The sequence below is a fragment of the Delphinus delphis genome, chromosome 14, assembly GCF_949987515.2.
Source record: "Delphinus delphis chromosome 14, mDelDel1.2, whole genome shotgun sequence".
Lineage (NCBI taxonomy): Eukaryota > Metazoa > Chordata > Mammalia > Artiodactyla > Delphinidae > Delphinus > Delphinus delphis.
Genome location: NC_082696.1, coordinates 68,045,834 through 68,066,464, shown reverse-complemented (window position 1 = coordinate 68,066,464; position 20,631 = coordinate 68,045,834). Strand labels below are relative to the sequence as shown.

Sequence of the window (20,631 nt, the reverse complement as noted above, 5' to 3'; positions counted from 1 at the left end):
TTTCCTACTTTTTTCATTTTGTTAAAACAGCATATCTGTGCAAATACTAAATGAAACTGAAAAATTAAAGTCACTTCAGCAGTAGATATTAAACTCAACTATATTGGCAAGACGTGCCATTTCCTACTATAAGTCAAACGTTTTTATTCACTAGAACACAGTTTATCAAGTTACTGCTCCAGGGAATTGGGAGACCCAATGTTCTTTTTTTTTTTTTGGAAGAGCTTTTTGTTTTTTTTACATCTTTATTGGAGTACAATTGCTTTACAATGGTGTGTTTGTTTCTGCTTTATAACAAAGTGAATCAGTTATACGTATGTTCCCATATCTCTTCCCTCTTGCGTCTCCCTCCCTCCCACCCTCCCTATCCCACCCCTCCAGGCGGTCACAAAGCACCGAGCTGATCTCCCTGTGCTATGCGGCTGCTTCCCACTAGCTATCCTCACCACATCTCATCACCGTTTGAGGCGTTCAGGCATATCAGGAAAAAAGAGTGAAGAAGGTCTGTTTTCTCCAAAGTATGCATTTACTTCCAGCTGTAGCCACGGGGTCACTTGTAGTGTCTGCTGTTTGGATACAGAGCCAGAAACAGAAGTGTAGGTCGCACTGCAAAAGTAAGAACCTCGGGGATCAATGTTTTATTAATTCGCATTTTTATTTGCGTAAAAAAAATCGGCAAAACTAGGAAGACTTTTTAGAAGTGTGAAGAATAGAAAAGTATATCCTCTGTTACCAAAATTACTAAGAGATGTTTCCTTGACTCTTTCTGCTCAGAACATTCTCAGTTGTTTAAAGAACTGACAGTCCTAGTATATAAGCATCATATTCAAAGTATTTTGCCACCTCGCATATTATTAAGAGCTACACTGTCTTGAATGAAGTTAATTCATCTCTGTTTTAGTCACATAGTAGCCGGTCTCTTCTGCTCGTTTCCTGGGTGGTTTACTCTTCCCACTGAATGTGGTTTTTCTTGTGCTCCTTTTCATTTTAGAAGAGAGAGTAAATCTGGCGGATTTCAGAAAACTAGAATGGCTTTTCCCAGAAACAACAGCCAATTTTGATAAATTGTTGATTCAGTATCGAGGATTTTGTGCTTACACATTTGCTACAACAGATGGTCTTCTTCTTCCAGGTATATCATTGGAAATAATACTGTCCTCCCTTCTCCAATTTTTTCTTTAAATGATGTGTCCTCATTGTCACTCACTCACTCACTTTGTAAAATTTTATGGACTCTAATGGTGAACTAGGAAAGGAGCTACAAAGATGACCTAAATGCAATATTTATCTTTGAAGTGCTCGCATAACCCGATAGACTGACATAAACAAGAAATTACAATACAAGCGATAAGTGATGGAATGTGTATATAATGAAATATGGATGCTACAGCATCATAAAAGGGGGATGACTCATATGTCGATGAAGGATTTCAGGAGTGTTATGTGGCATTCCTAAAATAGATCATCTTCCAAAGTGATTACTTGAAAGCGCAACAGTTTGACTGATATGTTTATTAAACAATATTCTTTGTCACTTTATGGTTATATTCCGTTAACATAGATCAGGATTTCTGTATAAGGACATGGCCAGTATTTTATCAAGTACAATTTTTTATGATGTATATATTACTAAAACTTCTCTAAAGAGAAAATCAGAAATTGAGATGAAATAAATTATTATCCAAAAAGTACCATGTGAATTGGTAATAGAATTATTACAAAGAATTATTGGGATTGTGTGTATACAGGCTAGAGAACATACACACTGACTCATTTTTTTTTTATGGTAGAGATTTTTTCATTATGCGAGTAATAAAAGGTTTACCTTGGGAGAACTGAGAGAATAGTATTCTGAGGTCCTGTGAGGGTCACTGACAGGAGAAAACAATCAAGAGCTGTGAAGAAGTAAAAAGCAATAGAATGGAGATGATTTCTTTCTCCCCTTCTCTTTTTTTTCCTTCCCTTCGCTCCCCCCCACCCCAAATCTCTCTCTCTCTGCCTCCACAAATAAGAAGGGAAGGGAGTCATGAGAGACAGAAACATGGATGTGGGGTGACACAGAGGTAGCATGATGTGGTTGGAAAAGCTATGGGCCAAGATTGGGAGAGCCTGGTTTATTTTTCTTTTTTAATATTTATTTATTGTTTATTTTTGGCTGTGCTAGGTCTTAGTTGCGGCGTGCGGGATCTTAGTTGCGGCATGCGGAATCTTTTTTTTTTCGTTGTGGCACGTGGGCTTCTTAGTTGTGCATGCGAACTCTTAGTTGCAGCACACATGTAGGATCTAGTTCCCTGGCCAGGGATGAACCCCGGGCGCCCTGCACTGGGAGTGCGGAGTCTGAACTGCTGGACCACCAGGGAGGTCCTGGGAGAGCCTGGGTTCTAGTCCCCGTTGTTCCATTAGTAAACAGAGTAACTTTCAGCAAATCTCTTGTCTTTTGTGGACCTCAGCTTCCACGTCAGGAAAAGAAGGACCAACTAGGAGGTCTGTTTGGTCCCTTCCAGCTCCTACCAACTATGATTCTAAGAAAGGGGGAGAAAGAGAAAAAAAGTAGAAGGGCTTGAGGGGCTTTGCGTTTAGAATCCTCTCAGAATCAGCTAGCCTGGAGACTTTATTTCTACGTGCTACAATATTTCCTGGGCACCAGCCACCTGCACTGCCTCGGAGGAATCCCGTGAGAGTCCCTCCTTCCTCGGAACTGCAGGCCACAGGGCTTGAGTCCCCGGGTAATGCTGGGGCTTACCAGGCAGGGTCCTTTTCAGATGACATCACTGACTTTACTGCTCACCTCTCGTTCCCTTGTGCATTGCTCTAGCCCCACTGGCCTTCTTGCTGTTCTCGAACATTCCGAGCTCATTTTCACCTCGAATCTTTTGCACTTGCTATTCCCTCTACTTGGACAGCTCTATTCCCCCACAGCTACATATCTTGCTCCCTCATGTTATTCAGCCTTCTCTGATCACCCAACTTAAAATGTCAATCTCGCCCTTCTTCCTTTTACTATGTATTTAACCTGCTTTGCTCACTTGTTTTCTGTAGCACTGATCACTCTCTGGGCTATGGTATATTGATTCATTTCTTTTCTCTGTATCCTCAGTGCCAAGAACAGGGTCAGTAAATATTCGTTGAATAAGTGAAAGAATAAATAAATAAGACAGTGTTACCGTTTCCTATATAATTCCCACAAACTGTGGATACTTATAATCCATATTTTATGTAGTATCTTTTCATAGTGGGAGATACTTTCTAACATGCAAATGTACATTTTGGAACAGATGTTTCATTTTTGTAGTTCTTACAGAATTATTTTAAAAACTGTGCTTCTAGTAGTTAGTTTAGTTTAAGGAGATTTGAAAAACCTGCTAGATGATTAAGTGGCTTCTCATAAAAGATTTTTAAACAACTTATATCTGGATAGTGAAATATTTTTAGACAAAATCATAATTTAAAATTTAAAAATATGGGATTTCCTGGTGGTCCAGTGGTTAAGATTCCATGCTCCCAGTGCAGGGGGCACAGGTTTGATCCCTGGTCGGGGAACTAAGATCCTGCATGCTGCATGGTGTGGCCAAAAAATAAAATAAAATAAAATAATTAAAAATGTATAAAATAAATTTCATTTGAATTTTATGTAAAATATAATTTAACAAAATATAACTTAAAATTGCTAGTTGTAACATTTTAGCTAATAAAGACATAAGTGATATGTTAAAAGTAGAGTGTATAGGGAATGGTTCTACGAATGTATTATAAACATAGAATCAGTATTTCATATCTTTTTTTAACAATATATTTATTTATTTATTTGGTTGCACCAGGTCTTAGTTGCGGCAGGTGGGCTCCTTAGTTGCGGCTCCAGGGCTCCTTAGTTTTGGCATGCAAACTCTTAGTTGTGGCATGCATGCGGGATCTAGTTCCCCAACCAGGGACCAAACCCAGGCCCCCTGCATTGGGAGCACAGAGTCTTATCCACTGCGCCACCAGGGAAGTCTCAGTATTTCATATCGAATTCAATTCCTTTTCTTAATTTTCAGGAAATCCAGCAATTGGAATTTTGAAACATAAAGAAAAGTATTACACTTTCAATACCAGAGATGCTGCATATTCATTTGCAGAAAATCCTGAAAATTACATTGATAAAATTAGAGAAAAAGCCAAAAAAAATGCAGAATTGATTCAGCTACTGGAACTTCATCAACAGTTTGAAACCCTTATTCCAAATTCTCAGGTAAGCAGGGTTGGCATTTTAAGAATTCATGACATTTAAAAGTGTAGTTAATAAAAAAAAGTTACGTTTTGCTGTAGAATGGTCCCCCAAGTCCAGGCAAGAGACAGGGTCAGAATGAGGGCCTTTACAGGTTATCTGAAAGGGGTTCACATCTGAAGATGGAAACTAAGGAAATCCACAAAGAATAAATGAAAACAGGACAAGGAGTTAAATTGATGAATTAGACTGGAAAAATCTGAGAGAACAAGACTACATTTAGATAAATAATTGGAACTACAGTATTTCCTTATCTAAAATGGAAGGAGCTTAGCACAAATAACATAGGTGGTAACTTAGGCTCAGAACTGTAAAATAATTTAACAGGTTTAAATTGCAGTAGTCTGAAAGGCCACAAAATGGATCTGAAGGTGTGTTTCTGTGTGTGTGTGTGTGTGCCGATTCCTTAATTCATTCAGCAGACACTTACTGAGCCGCTTGCTGTGCACCAGGCATGATTCTGGGCACAGTGAACAAAGCAGGTAGCAACCCCTGCCTGCACGGGGCTCACATTCTACCACTGTGTATCCTTGTTTCCTTCCTCTTTGTCTCTCATTTGTACTGTTCACATTTTAATTGCTCTTTCTGTCATCCTCTCTTGTTTAATTTACCTCTTTTAAACTCACTAAACTAAAACCCCTCAATACATGGTTTATAAATGGTTTGTGTTTGTTATATTTATCAACATTTTGACAGTGAAGCAGGTGGGTGTGGATACGACTGACCAGGTTGGCAGGGATCCCAGCAGTGACTGGTAAGAGGACGATGGGGCTGGTGACAGTGAGGAACAGAGGATGGTCTGAACACTTGGGCAAGAAGACTGACATCCAGCCAAGGACAACTAGGTCAGAAGGGGGCAGCTGTTGGCACTCTTGTTCTCATACCACACTGCCAGTCTGTTGATGTGATGCTCCAGCTGCCCTTTTAAGATAGCACAAAGACAATGAAAGGCTAGAAGCAGATAACCAGGAAGGTGTGCTGTGTGTAGATACTTGTCTATTAAAGAACAGTTTTCCTCTACATATCTGGTCTTGTTTTTCCCTTTCTGTGTACTTAATCCTGTGTAATTAATCCTTCACTGACCTTTAATACCTATGGAAGTGAGTATTCTTTCTTCATATTTCAATGCTGTATTCATTATTTTTTCTTGCCATTTACTTGCATAATATTGTAAATTATCTTTTCAGCATCTTTTTACCTACCTAAGTATATCATAAGATCATTTTGAAGGCAAAAATTATATCTTACGCTCAATGGTAGGCGTTCAGTAATCATCTGTTTCTTGATTTGGGGAAAGAAGTTCATCTCTTGCCCCTCCTCTTTACTAGGAATTGAGTTTCTTAAACCTCTGCCACCCGCTCTAGCAACTTCATTTCCAGCATAATCATAACTTGTTTCGCCTGGAATCACTGAATACTTAATATTTTAATAGTGAGCTTCTGGGTGCTTTGGCAGAAAGATGAATATATTCCACTAAAAGAGATAATAATCTGCTGTGTATGCAGAGCTTGAGTTTAAGATATCTTCTAAAGATGTTCTGATACTTTAAACAAATGTGATGTATACCTAATCTTTAATAGCTATCCTAAACTTCTGTCCATTTCCAGTAAGGTATTCACTTATGCTCCCCACTGTGAACATTGGAGAGGGACATTTGACTTGGGATGAGTGATGTTAGGTTTTCTCCTTCCAAAATACACCTCTTACATTAAGTTCAAAAAATCAGGCACAAATTCCTAATGCCTGGGAAAGTAATTACATTTGGCTCGCTAATTATGAACTTTTTAAATTTTGCTGGTATTTACAAGTATGTTTCATGTTGTTTTCCTAATATTTTGTCAATTTTAGCTAAATATTTCAGTTATCTGTAAATAATGTTTATTTTTTACAAATATTAATTACAAAACTCCACTTCTTTAGATGAAAGAGGTTGACAAACATTATATAAAACCAATTGCAAAGTGTGAAAGTAGCACACAGACGGATACACATTTATTGCCACCAACAATTGTGAGATCATATGAGTGGAATGAATGGGAATTAAGAAGAAAAGCTATAAAATTGGTTTGTAACAATATTTTCTAAAATTATTTATAGGTTGGGGAATTTTAATATGTTGTTACTCATAGAGTTGGTAAGCTAAATTATTTATATAAAATAGTGAGTTGTACACAGTTTTTTTGCTAAAATAAAAATAATTAGTATAATTTATAATTTTCCAGCTTTACATTGTAAGATTATCTTCTAGGTTTTTTTTTTTAATTAGTTTATTTATTTATTTTTGGCTGCATTTGGTCTTTGTTGCTGCGCGTGGGCTTTCTCTAGTTGCAGCGAGCGGGGCCCACTCTTTGTTACAGTGCAAGGGCTTCTCATTGTGGTGGCTTCTCCTGTTGCGGAGCACGGTCTCTAGGCATGTGGGCTTCAGTAGTTGTGGCACATGGACTCAGTAGTTGTGGCACGTGGGCTCAGTAGTTGTGGCGCACGGGCTTAGTTGCTCCGAGACATGTGGGAATCTTCCCGAACCAGGGATCGAACCCGTGTACCCTGCATTGGCAGGTGGATTCTTAACCACTGCGCCACCAGGGAAGTCCCTATCTTCTAGTTTTAAGCATATATAGAAATACAGAAGCATGAAACTGCTCTCAAATTATATCAGCCAGTAACTAGAACAATGATAGTTGCTATCTTTCTATCTCCTTTTCTCAATCTCTACTCTGTCTCTCTACTGATGTATATAATAGTTTTAATTAATTGTGCTCACCTATAAGGTGCTAGTATTTGAAGCCCTGCAGCTTCCTCTAATCATTTGAAGCCCTGCAGCTTCCTCTAATCATTTGAAGCCCTGCAGCTTCCTCTAATCATTTGAAGCCCTGCAGCTTCCTCTAACCATTTGAAGCATACCCTTCTCTTTCTTGGACTTTTTTTTGAGGAGCAGAATGTTACTGCTGTTATAGCACAGATACAGTCCCCTCTTATTGTCAACTTGTTCTCTCCAGACGTCTCACTTGTCCTTCTGATTCGCAGTCATCTTAATCACAGTAGGTACCTACCCTTGAAGCCTTCTTTGAAACTCTCATCCCTATCTGACTCAGTGGAATTTCCCCCCACTCTTCCTTTTGATAGTATCTGGTCATTTTAAACAACAAATATTTATAGTGTGAAGGAACAAGCTCTTTTTATAACTGTAGCCTTTTCTCAGTGTATTTTATCCAGCTCTTTAATGGAAATCAGGTGTGGAAATAAAGGAAGACTACTCAAATGAGAACAGAGGCTATTTATTCGAAGCTTGCTATATCAAGGGAGCCAGTCACCATCACTTGTGTTTGGCAGAGACTCAAAGTTGGGGAGAGGAGTGAGAAAGTTTTATAGTGAAAAAGGGGAAGGCTTCAGGTATTCCTCTGACTGGAGGATGTTGACAGGGGAAACTGGAGGCGGGCTAACTAGCAGCGGGCGATGTGTGTGGGGGGTATCTTTTGTGATGGTTTAGTGAGCATATTTGGCTTTCTCTAGTTGGTCCAGAGATGGAAGGGGAGACAGCAGGAAAAAAAAAAATAGGGCTGTTCTGCTCTTCTGAGCTGATTGCTACAGCTACCGAGGTTGTGGTTTGGCTTCCAAGACTGGTTGCTGCAGAGGTGTGGGTTCGAGTTCTGTTATCATATAAGGTCCAACCTAGGTCCGTTTGTATATTCAGTCTCTCTTTTCACTAACCACATCATTTCCCTTGCCACCCTCTCTGGTGGCAGCTTTTCAGTCCCCTGATTTCTCAAGATGAGGAAGGTTCAGCTTCCTGGAATATTTTCCAGATCAGCGGTCCCCAACCTTTTTGGCACCAGGGACCAGTTTCATGGAAGACAGTTTTTCCACGGGGGAGGTGGGGGATGGCTCAGGCGGTGATGGGAGCGATGGGGGCGATGGGAGCGATGGGGAGCGATGGGGGCGATGGGGAGCGATGGGGTGATGGGGGCGATGGGGAGCGATGGAGAGCGATGGGGGCAATGGGGAGCGATAGGGAGTGATGGGGGTCGATGGGAGGCGATGGGGAGCGATGGGGGCGATGGGGAGCGTTGGGGGCGATGGGGGCGATGGGGAGCGATGGGGGGCGATGGGGAGCGATGGGGGCGATGGGGGCGATGGGGGGCGATGGGGAGCGATGGGGGGCGATGGGAGGCGATGGGGAGCGATGGGGGCGATGGGGGGCGATGGGGACGATGGGGAACGATGGGGACGATGGGGAGCGATGGGGAGCGATGGGGGGCGATGGGGGAGATGGGGGCGATGGGGAGCGATGGGGGCGATGGGGACGTTGGGGAGCGATGGGGAGCGATGGGGGGCGATGGGGAGCGATGGGGACGATGGGGAGCGATGGGGGCGATGGGGAGGGATAGGGGACGATGGGGGGCGATGGGGAGCGATGGGGAGCGATGGGGACGATGGGGAGCGATGGGGAGCGATGGGGGGCGATGGGGAGCGATGGGGGCGATGGGGGGCGGCAGATGAAGCTTCGTTCGCTCGCCTGCCGCTCACCTCCTGCTGTGCGGCCCGGGTCCTAACAAGCTGCGGACTGGTACTGGTCCTCGGCCCAGGGGTTGGGGACCCCTGTTCTGGATCATTGTTCCATTAGCATTCTTACCATTTACTCTTCTGTAGTTCATGAAGCTCCCATTCCCTGCATTCTTTTCTGTTATCTATCAATACTAGACTCACTTGAGCTCATCAGATGTATACTGGGTAACGTATATATATCCTACCACCTTGTTCTTCAGGAACTAACAGTCTAGCAAGTGACATTGATACACTAAAAATATTTTAGTATCTCTTGGTAAGTGGTATAACAGAAGTGAAATAAAAATTCTGCTCCATTGACTTAGGTGACATTTTAAGTTGGTCTTGAGATACACATAGACAAAGGAGAAGAGAGGAGTGATGGTTGGACAGGATATGGGAGGTATAGGTGGCAGATTAGGTCTGGCCTGGAAATGTTAAGAGAATGCGGTGTTCAATGGGGCTGAACCTCATACTGACTGGACCCCCCCGTCTTCTCACTCCTCGACTTCATTCTTCTTCCCACCTTAGATGGAATTATCCCCTAGAATTGCAGCATGTTGAATGCCAGCTCCCCATGTATTACCAACATGACCTGTTGATAAGACAAAGCTGAATATATGGCTTAGAGCTGTAACGGAACCACCCTTCAGCAGAGCTTTGCAATGTCTCAGAGGGGGAACAGCAAGGTCGGGATTTATTGAGACTTTGAAGTTTGGTTGAAGGCAGGTCTTTTGATGCCTGGGCTCAGTCAGGGGATGTGTTGGGGGCCTGAATTGGGTTGTGAAGATTATGAAAAAGCAGTCCAGGATTGATGGGAATAGCAAGGTGAATCTTCAGGCAAGGGACGCAGAGTCTTAGGGCTGCTTCTGTGTGTTAATGCTTACCACTGAAGAGTCATGCAGCTTTCAGAACATGCATCATGTTCTGTAATGAACAATCAAGTTATGTGCTTTGGCAAGAGTCTCTTGGAATAATAAAATTATGCCAGTGAAGACAAAGGAATAGCAAAGTCCTGTTAATGTAGACGATAAGCTGTGTGTGGGAGAAGTAGTTTTGGTTCTCAGTCACCTGCAGTGTCTCAAACGCTGAAATGTTTCCTCTAATTCCAGGTCTCTCCTTCTTAACTCACATGCTGTAATCCCTTCTGAGTTTTTTCCTTGGATTTTACCACAACTTCAATAAAACTCTTATTCTCTTTTTTTATAAACTCCTCCTTGCTTCCCAGCCTGAGCAAACTGTTTAATCTCATGTTTAGTTGTAATCCATAAAAGGAGTAAGCATAATGTAGAAAAATGTAAAGTATTATCTGGAAACATCAGAGCTTTTTATATTAGAAGTTTTGGGTGAAGCCCATTTAGGTAAGACAATGGAAATCTTAAATTGTTGTTTTTTAAGAAAATAAGCCAAGAATGGTGGGAAAATCCAAGTTATATGACTCTCAAAGTATAATAATGAATGAATTATTATATTATTATATTAACAAAGAATTGAGCTCACTGTAGGTTTGAATCTGTGTGTTCTCTCTTTGGGTCCATTTTCATTATTTAATCTATTTTCCTACTTCTCAGACAAGGGTATTTATTTTCTGTTATGTTCTAAATTTTCCAGTGTTTTAATGTTTTGCAGAAACATGCTATGTTGCAGGACTAATTTCTTTGTGGATTGAGATGAAAAAAAAAAGGCCGATACTAACTGGTACCTGACAGTATTTTATTTGTTCTTTAGAGAAATGTTCATTCCTGTGTATTCTCTTTCTACTTAGGCCAATTTGCGTCGGAAAGTTACTCACTCGGTACAGACTGATCTTAGTCACATGAGAAGAGAAAACTGTTCCCAGGTGTACCCTTCAAAGGATGCTAGCACACAGTCAATGAGGGAAGCCAGCAGCCAAGTGCCCCGGCCCCAGATTTATGTAGCTGGTTTCCGTGGGGGCCATACCAAGACCACCTGTGAAATCAAGGTGAACTTAACTAGAGCCATTGATGAAACCTAGTTAGAGACCACACTTTTAACGTAGATACCACTAAATTGTGAACAATGGCAAATATTTAAAAGTATTTTTGCATCCATGAAAATTAGCTAATTTTGTGGGGCTGGCACGTTCATTGGTGGTATGAATGTTTTTGGGTTCTCACCCATGTGCACTGTCAAACTGCTACAACAAATGAAAAATCGTTTTCTGTAATACATTTTTCATTCTATTAAAATTGCAAAGTAAAACTCTGTCCATTCCTCTTTGACTTGTAAGAAAAAGTTCGGTAGCATTATGACTGAAATTATTAGATATTAATATAAGATGATTAGATATTAATATATATAAGATTGTTATGCATGGGATAGAAATTTATTTAGATAACTTTTTATATATTGATATAAGATTATTGTACCTGGGATAGAAGTTTATTTCTAAAATCATATTTAATGTTGAACATTAAAAATTTAAACCATAATCAATATTTTCAGCTTCATTAGCTATTAAATGCACCATGGATTAAATTGATATGTAATAAGACCTCACTAATTTGGAACAGTTGGAACAAAGATCCACATGATGTTTTTATTTTTTTAAATTTTATTTTAAAAAGCATTTATTTATTTTTATTATGTATTTTTAAAAATTTATTTTGGCTGCACTGGGTCTTAGTTGAGGCATGCAGGATCTTCGTTGTGGCATGCGGGATCTTTAGTTGCAGCATGCGGACTTCTTAGTTGTGGCATGTGGGGGGCATGTGAACTCTTAGTTGCGGCATGCATGCAGGATCTAGTTCCCTGACCAGGGGTCCAACCTGGGCCCCCTGCATTGGGAGCGCGGAGTCTTACCCACTGGACCACCAGGGAAGTCCCACATGATGTTTTTTAAAATCTGGAAATTTTACATGGAATCTGGATTCTGGCCCCTTGAAAAGATCGGCGTATCTAGCAGCACTCGGCCAGCATTCCTGTAACTAGTAGCTTTGCCCTTTCGTAGGGCAGGTACTTCTGGTTTTAATTCTTGCTGCCTTACGGGTCTCCTACTTCACTCCTTTGACCTATTTGCCTAACTCCATAGGTTGTGTTTAGGGCCCCTGTCAATTACTGATAGCCAAATTTTAGAGCTGTTGTTTTGTTGCTGCCTTACACACTCCCAATACCTAAGCATGGATAATGAAGTCTCTCAGGCAGAGGGCCTGTTAAGCCTGGGGGCAGGGGGTGTCATTTATATTTAGCACATATTTTTGGCTTAGGTGACTCTTACTAAGGTGTTTGTATAATTTATTTTCTATGTAGGTTAAATGTTACTTATAATATGATATGCTTCAAAATCCATTTTTCTCAGATACTATAAAGGTAAACTTCAAACAGATCTACTTCTAAGTTGTCATGATTTTCATACCTGTAGTTTAATTTTTTTACTGAAGTATAGTTGATTTACAATGTGTTAATTTCTGCTGTACAGCAAAGTGATTCAGTTATCCATATATCTACATCCTTTTTCATATTCTTTTCCATTATGTTTTATCACAGGATATTGAATATTGTTCCCCGTGCTCTACAGTAGGACCTTGTTGTTTATCATACCTGTAGTTTAAAAATGAAGTTAAAGATGGGCTGGCTGGCTGTTGAGGCAAGGCCTGGGGGTGGGGTGGAGTGGACATGGGGTTGGGAGGGCTCTGTACCTGAAGAGGGTGGTTACAGCTAATACTAAACTTTGCAAATTCAGGAATTTGATTTTACCTGTTCTAATCAACCCTCCTTTGATTCTGCAAGATTTTTAAACACAGAAAAGGATGGCTGATAAGCCACAATTTGGGGTTACCAGGTTAGGGCTGAAAGTAGAATTGCCAAGTGCATAAAAATACCACATACTATATGAAAAGCTAAACATCAGAAAGTCATCTGGTAAGTACAACAGAATGAGAATACAGGGAGCTAGATCAAACGGTAAACTCATCTTCTCCCAAGACCTCCACTGTCTACCCAAGCCCCATCACTCTCTAAAGATTTCCAACCATATGTTGGACCCAGTGTCAGTCGGTTACCCCCATTTCAGCAGGTCACAGGCCGAACTCATTTCCTCTACCGAACTTGTTTCTCTCTCTGTATTTCCTTCTGTGGTCAAAGGCATCACTACCTACTCAGTAGCATAAATTAAAAACTTCTGGATTGTCTTTCTCACACAGCCCCTGCATTTAACTAGTCACCAAGCCCTGTTGACTTGGCTTCATCTGCCTTTGGGAACCGTGTCTCCCTATTCTCACTGCTATTGCCGTAGTTTAGGACTTAGTCCTATTGCCTGATTCATCGGCGTAACTTTTCTAACACACAAATTTGATCAGGCCACCTGGCTTCCTCCCCTACAACCTTCACTTCCCTTGTTTAAAAAGACACTTTTCCATTATCTGGGGGATAAAAACTCCTTGCCATATTCTATAAGACTTTTCATATATATCCATGTATCTTCCAGTTTCATTTTCTGCCCCCTCATGCTCTCTGCACACACTACACATACAGGCAAATGGAGCCCAAACTCTTCGAGTGTGTTACGGTCTTTGATACCATCCCTCTCTGTGCTTGCTTGTCACTCTGTCCCCTGGAATGTACTCCACAGACACCCTCAGGAAATCTGTTTGTCCCCATGAAATCTGTTGATCAGATTTTACTTTTTCAATGAAGGTTTTCCCCATCACCTTTGAGAGAATTAATTGCTCTTCCTTTGGGTTTTCATTGGATTTTATTCATATTCTTATTATAACACTTGAAGTAAAAAGGTCTATATGTGTCCATCTGTATTCTCCCTGTTAGACTGTGCATTTCTTGAGATTTGAACTGTGTTTTAGTCATTCTTATATCCCTGGTATTGTTATAGTACCTTGTTGGATGAATGAATTTTAAAAGAAAAGGAATGAAAGAAAGGACAAACTGGAAGCAGAGTACTGGTTGAGTGATTATTCTAATAGTCAAGGTGGTAGTTCAGTCGCAAAGTAGTTTTTGGAAAAGAGGGAGAAAAACTGAGAGGCAAAGTAAGAACATCTATGGGGAAGGTGGTGGGAAATAAAGTTGGATAAGCAGGGTTGTATAGATTTTGGAGGACTCTGAAAGCCAGGCAGAGGAATGTGTTGCGTTCCTGTAGTAGGATATTAGAAAACTGTGGCAGATTCTTGAACAGAAGATCCATTGTGGAAGGGAGATACTGGAATTGGGGAGATGGTGAGGAAGCTGTTACAAGAGTTAGGGCATTGCAGTAATGGAAGACATGAAGGCGCAAATGTGAGATTTAATGAAGGGAATCTAACATTCCAGGGAAGGGAAGGGAAAATCAAAGTCTCTACCCTAGGGTTTCTAGGAAACAGAGGATAATTGAGAAGAGGAACTGGTTGGTCAAAAAAGATAATGTGTTCAGTACTGGAAATTTTGAGTTTAAGAAATGACAAAGATAGTAAAGCAGAGGTGACTGGAATTTGATCTGGAGAAAGATAATTTGGGGGATCATCCCCAACGAATGGGGATGGAATGAGGAGGAAGAGAGAAGACAGAGGAACAGTCAGAAGAGTAGAAAAAGACGTAAAGGAATCTCTGTGATTATGGAAGTAAAGTCTAGGTCTACTACTTATTAGCTGTGTTATTTAATATCTCTCTGCTGCAGTTTCTTCATCATAAAAACTGGTGTAATAACATTTCCCAACTCATTGGCTTGTTGAGAGGATTAAATGAGTTAGTTAACACGTGTAAAGCATTTGTCTGGTAAGTGCCTTGTCATTGTTAGCCAGGAGAGAAGCCCCAGTGTTTCATTTCTGCTGCATTCCCATCCTCCTTTTCCCCGATTTCTGTTTTCTAGCTCTTAGTGCCTAGAATAATGCTGGCACATTAGGACTTTTAGTAAATGTCTGATGAACAAACCCAAGAGAATGAGGAATGGAGTTGGCAGCGGCTAAGCTGTTTTAATAGAGTTGGCTTGAGTAGAAATAAGATTGCAGCCAGCGAAGCAGAAAATTGTACAACTAAGTACAAAGTACTTACCAGGGACTGGCAGGAAAAGAGAAACGGGATTATGGTAACTAAAAATGGAAGCAGAGGCAAGGGAGAGTTAAGCTCAAATGAGAAATGTTTAGATACTGATGATTTTTACTCATATTTAACTCTTTTAGTTCGGACACTGAATTGTACATTGTCTCTTTGTATTTTTTTTTTTTTTTTTTTTTTGCGGTACGCGGGCCTCTCACTGCTGTGGCCTCTCCTGCTGCCGAGCACAGGCTCCGGACGCACAGGCTCAGCGGCCATGGCCCACAGGCCCAGCCGCTCTGCGGCATGTGGGATCCTCCCAAACCGGGGCACGAACCCGTGTCCCTCGCATCGGCAGGCGGACTCTCAACCACTGCGCCACCAGGGAAGCCCTTGTCTCTTTGTATTTTTAAACAAATTTTCTCAATTCTAAAATGCAACAATTCTTCTGGCTTCTCTTTAGTAATTTTATACCGTAGGAAAGAGTTGTTTTAAAATAATAACCTAGCAAATTGGCTTTGGATGTTTTCTTAATAGCAGAATGAGAATAATATGCTTAATCTCACTCTGTCTACAGTTGGAGATTTGTCTACACAGTTCTTTATGGTTAATGGTTTACTGTACTTTAGACCTTACCACTTTTAGTAATCTATTATACAGCTACCATAGTTGAACTACAGCCTCCTTAAGCCTTTTGGCATTTGCTTCCTGCACAGTCTTCTTGTTTAATGAATGAAGTTCACACTTTTATATGCTTTGTTACTAATGGAGACATAGTGGGCTTCCTTTCGCACAGTTCACTGAGACTAGGGTAGCCCTGATACCAGAGCAGAGATAGAAGTGAGCAGGGTATCGAGACAAACGCTGCAGTTTGATAGTGACAATCACTGGGGTCTCAAATGGTCTCAGATGGATAGTGAATATCACTGGGGTCTCAAATGGAAACAGTAACGGCTGCTGTAAGGCTATTCCATCATCAGGCAAATGAGCTTATGGCTCACATGTTGGAGATGGCTGCTCCTTGCCCTAACCAAGGTTTGTCTAGAAAACTAGGCATACATAAAAGAAACACATTCAACTGACATTCGCCCTCGAAGACTTAGGATAATTAGAAATGAGAAAGTAAAAACTAGCTTCAACTAAGAATATTATAAATATCTGCTTGGCCATTCATTGGGCTGGGATAACGAGCACAGAAATCCCAGCTGCAGAGTTAACAGGACATAACATACCTCTCAAGGATATGCTACAGTTGTAAAGTATAATAACAACCCCCTTTTCTAAGTGTCTGCTTTCTATTTCACTGAAAAATTTTGTTCTCTAAAATCGTATGCTACTAGGAACCTTGCTGTTGAAATTGTATCAGTAAGAATGAAACACTCCTTCCTTGCTTGAAGGATTTAAGTCACTTTGACACAAAGAAGCAGCCTCAGTTTCCAACCTAGGTGCAAAGCCTTCATTTAAGGGGCTCCTGAATACAGCAGTCCACATCTATAGTAACTTCAGAGTTTCCAAGAAACAGGATCCTGAGACTGTTCTGCAGTCCAGATCTGATGTTGAGTTTTTCACACACAGCCCTGCTTTGAAGCTATCAAAATATTGCTGCTTTTTATTTATTTATTATTTTTTTAACATCTTTATTGGAGTATACTTGCTTTACAATGGTGTGTTAGTTTCTGCTTTATAACAAAGTGAATCAGCTATACATATACATATATCCCCATATCTCTTCCCTCTTACGTCTCCCTCCCTCCACCCCACCCTTCTAGGTGGTCACAAAGCACCGAGCTGATCTCCCTGTGCTATGTGGCTGCTTCCCACTAGCTATCTATTTTACATTTGGTAGTGTATATATGTCCATGCCACTCTCTCACTTCGTCTCAGCTTACCCTTCCCCTCCCCGTGTCCTCAAGTCCATTCTCTACGTCTGCGTCTTTATTCCTGTCCTGCCCCTAGGTTCTTCAGAACCACTTTTTTTTTTTTTTTTTAGGTTCCATATATATGTATTAGCACACGGTATTTGTTTTGCTCTTTCTGACTTACTTCACTCTGTATGACAGACTCTAGGTCCATCCACCTCACTACAAATAACTCAGTTTTATTTCTTTTTATGGCTGAGTAATATTCCATTGTATATATGTGCCATATCTTCTTTATCCATTCATCTGTTGATGGACACTTAGGTTGTTTCCATGTCCTGGCTATTGTAAATAGAGCTGCAATGGACATTGTGGTACATGACTTTTTGAATTATGGTTTTCTCAGTGTATATGCCCAGTAGTGGGATTGCTGGGTCATATGGTAGTTCTATTTTTAGTTTTTTAAGGAACCTCCGTACTGTTCTCCATAGTGGCTGGATCAATTTACATTCCCACCAACAGTGCAAGAGGGTTCCCTTTTCTCCACACCCTCTCCAGCATTTGTAGATTTTTTGATGATGGCCATTCTGGCTGGTGTGAGGTGATACCTCAATGTAGTTTTGATTTGCATTTCTCTAATGATTAGTGATGTTGGGCATCCTTTCATGTGTTTGTTGGCAATCTGTATATCTTCTTTTTTTTTTGCACTTTGCGGGCCTCTCACTGTTGTGGCCTCTCCCGCTGTGGAGCACAGGCTCTGGACGCGCAGGCTCAGCAGCCATGGCTCACGGGCCCAGGCGCTCCGCGGCATGTGGGATCCTCCCGGACCGGGGCACGAACCCGTGTCCCCTGCATCGGCAGGCGGACTCTCAACCACTGCGCCACCAGGGAAGCCCTGTACATCTTCTTTTGAGAAATGTCTATTTAGGTCTTCTGCCCATTTTTGGATTGGGTTGTTTTTTTGATATTGAGCTGCATGAGCTGTTTGTAAATTTTGGAGATTAATCTTTTGTCAGTTGCTTCATTTGCAAATATTTTCTCCCATTCTGAGGGTTGTCTTTTTGTCTTGTTTATGGTTTCCTTTGCTGTGCAAAAGTTTTAAAGTTTCATTAGGTCCCATTTGTTCATTTTTGCTTTTATTTCCATTTCTCTAGGAGGTGGGTCAAAAAAGGATCTTGCTGTGATTTATGTCATAGAGTGTTCTGTCTATGTTTTCCTCTAAGAGTTTTATAGTGTCTGGCCTTACATTTAGGTCTTTAATCCATTTTGAATTTATTTTTGTGTATGGTGTTAGGGAGTGTTCTAATTTCATTCTTTTACATGTAGCTGTACAGTTTTCTCAGCACCACTTATTGAAGAGGCTGTCTTTTCTCCATTGTATATTCTTGCCTCCTTTATCAAAAGTAAGGTGACCATATGTGTTTGGGTTTATCTCTGGGCTTTCTATCCTGTTGCATTGATCTATATTTCTGTTTTTGTGCCAGTACCATACTGTCTTGATTACTGTAGCATTGTGGTGTAGTCTGAAGTCCGCAGGCCTGATTCCTTCAGCTCTGTTTTTCTTTCTCAAGATTGCTTTGGCTATTCGGAGTCTTTTGTGTTTCCATACAAATTGTGCAATTTTTTGTTCTAGTTCTGTGAAAAATGCCGTTGGTAGTTTGATAGGGATTGCATTGAATCTGTAGATTGCTTTGGGTAGTATAGTCATTTTCACAATGTTGATTCTTCCAATCCAAGAACATGGTGTATCTCTCCATCTGTTTGTATCACCTTTAATTTCTTTCATCATTGTCTTATAGTTTTCTGCATACAGGTCTTTTGTCTCCTTAGGTAGGTTTATTCCTAGGTATTTTATTCTTTTTGTTGCAAAATATCACTTCTTTTTAAATTTCACCTAACTCCATTCTTCGCCCACATTCTATAACTCTGTTTTTCCTTTGTTTCCTGAGACTTCCCACAGTTATTCTGGTGTGCAGTCTCTCTTGCTGGAATGAGCCAATAATCCTGACTCTGTCTGACTATAGGTTTGTCCCTGGTGGTTTTGGGCTGATCACGTTAGGACAGGGGCATCAAAATCTAGTCAAGGCTTATGGCAATGGAGTAGAAAGTCTTCACAGGCAATGAAAATTTACAGGAAAGCTGGGGTTCAGCAGCAGGATATGTATGTGAACCAGAAATGCCACAAAACTGGCCCCAAAGCATTTTACCCACCACCCTAATTATGGGGTGTGTGTGTGTGTGTGTGTGTGTGTGTGTGTGTTTAATACTATTCTCCCCCAGAAGGAACCATAGCTTCTTGAAGTGTAGTTGATTCCATGGCCTAGGACAGGGAAGAATGAAGATTGGCCTGGAACCTGGAACGTGGAAATCAAAAATGCTTCAAAAAGCTTGTGCAGATTTAAAGGAGTAGGCTTACAGGGACCATACTGGGACAATTTGAGTGTCCAGAGGAGAATAATTATAGTTAATTGAAGTAAGTTGAGACTATCATGATACCCCAAAATGGGAAGAGATAAATAAACTGTACAGAGCAGTAGTTACAAAACAAAAGAAGAAATGTCTGATAGAATATTTTTAATTTTCACAATTAATTTCAAGTACACATATGAATTTTTGTTTAAGTGTACGTATAAGAAATACACAGCATGGAACTGAATAATTCCATAAGTGAGAACTGTACCAATTACAGGAAGAGGTGATCAGCACCAGTGAGCACACATACACCAGGCAGAGGGAAGATCCAACACTGTTCCAAAGTGAGATTAATCCAGTGTCTGACTATATAAACTGTGATCACCTTCTGTGAGCCCCTTCTGATATTAATGTGATGCTAATAAGGAATGAAAAATATTCCAATAATGTAGACTATATATCTATATCTATGTATATAATGATAAGACAATGGTATATAACATTGACCACCCAAACCTTTAAAAAATCATTTTGGAGAAAGATCATGCCATAGAAGATGTAGGCTGCTGGGCATCTCAGAATCTTGTACCCATGTTCCTGTAAGAACTGAGGTACTTACATAGTATTTTTAATCCACATATCTTGAAGACCATTCATTTTCCAGAGAATTATTTCTAACATCGCTTATGCTAATTAATATGCTTCAGTGAACGTGGAGATCATAGCAGTTGAAGTAAATGCCTGTTGATATGTCTAATGTTTTCGGAGCCCTTTCGTTGTGCGAAGATCGTGCAGTTAGCATGTCTGGCTAGGTAGACATAATGATAATGCTGACGATGAGGACACAGGCACAAGACTTCTGAACAATATGTAATATAAACTATACAGTAAGTCTCCTACATACGAACGAGGTCTGTTCCGAGAACATGTTTGTAAGTCCAATTTGTTCGTAAGTCCAACAAAGTTAGCCCAGGTACCCAACTAACAAAATCGGCTATAGAGTACTGTAATAGGTTTATAATACTTTCACACAAATAATACATAAAAAACAAGCAAAAAATAAAACATTTGAAACCTTATAGTACAGTATCTTGAAAAGTACAGCAGTACAGTACAACAGCTGGCATATACGCGCTGGCATCAAGTGAACAGGCAAGAAGAGTTACTGACTGGAGGAGGGAGAGGAGGTGGGAGATGGTAGAGCTGAAGGATCGTCAGCAATAGGAGAGGGAGGGCAAGCTGCAATTTCACTCACGCCTGGGGTTGATGGAATGCACGTTCGCATCTTTGAAAGTTCGCCACTTGAAGGTTGGTATATAGGGGAATTACTGTAAGTTTAAATAAGAGGTAACAAAGGAGTTTCATGGAAGTTACAGAAGTTGCCAACGCTGTCGAAAGAAGTTTCTGTTACTTTACGAGTTCTTGGAGGTGCTACAACAGCTTTGCCAGGCACGAATCCCTAAGTCTAAGCCCAATTCCTATTTGCCGCCCAGTCACCTGGTGAGGACTACAGCTCCCAGAAGGCAACGCTCCGCTCCCTTGACTCCTGCTTCCTTAGCCGGCCGGGAGTTG

The 20,631-nt window shown here is 40.7% G+C and overlaps 1 protein-coding gene across 1 annotated transcript in view; it reads left to right on the top strand.

Moving 5' to 3' along the window:
- CFAP206 (cilia and flagella associated protein 206) overlaps positions 1–11,193 on the top strand; it is a 31,060-nt gene extending 19,867 nt beyond the window's left edge. The window contains exons 9-12 of the mRNA XM_060030611.1: positions 992–1,132; positions 4,035–4,228; positions 6,185–6,328; positions 10,572–11,193. Of these exons, the coding sequence (XP_059886594.1) occupies positions 992–1,132; positions 4,035–4,228; positions 6,185–6,328; positions 10,572–10,802 (710 nt within the window). The 3' untranslated portion in view covers positions 10,803–11,193. The remainder of the gene's footprint in view (positions 1–991; positions 1,133–4,034; positions 4,229–6,184; positions 6,329–10,571) is intronic.
- The last annotated feature ends 9,438 nt before the right edge of the window (positions 11,194–20,631 follow it).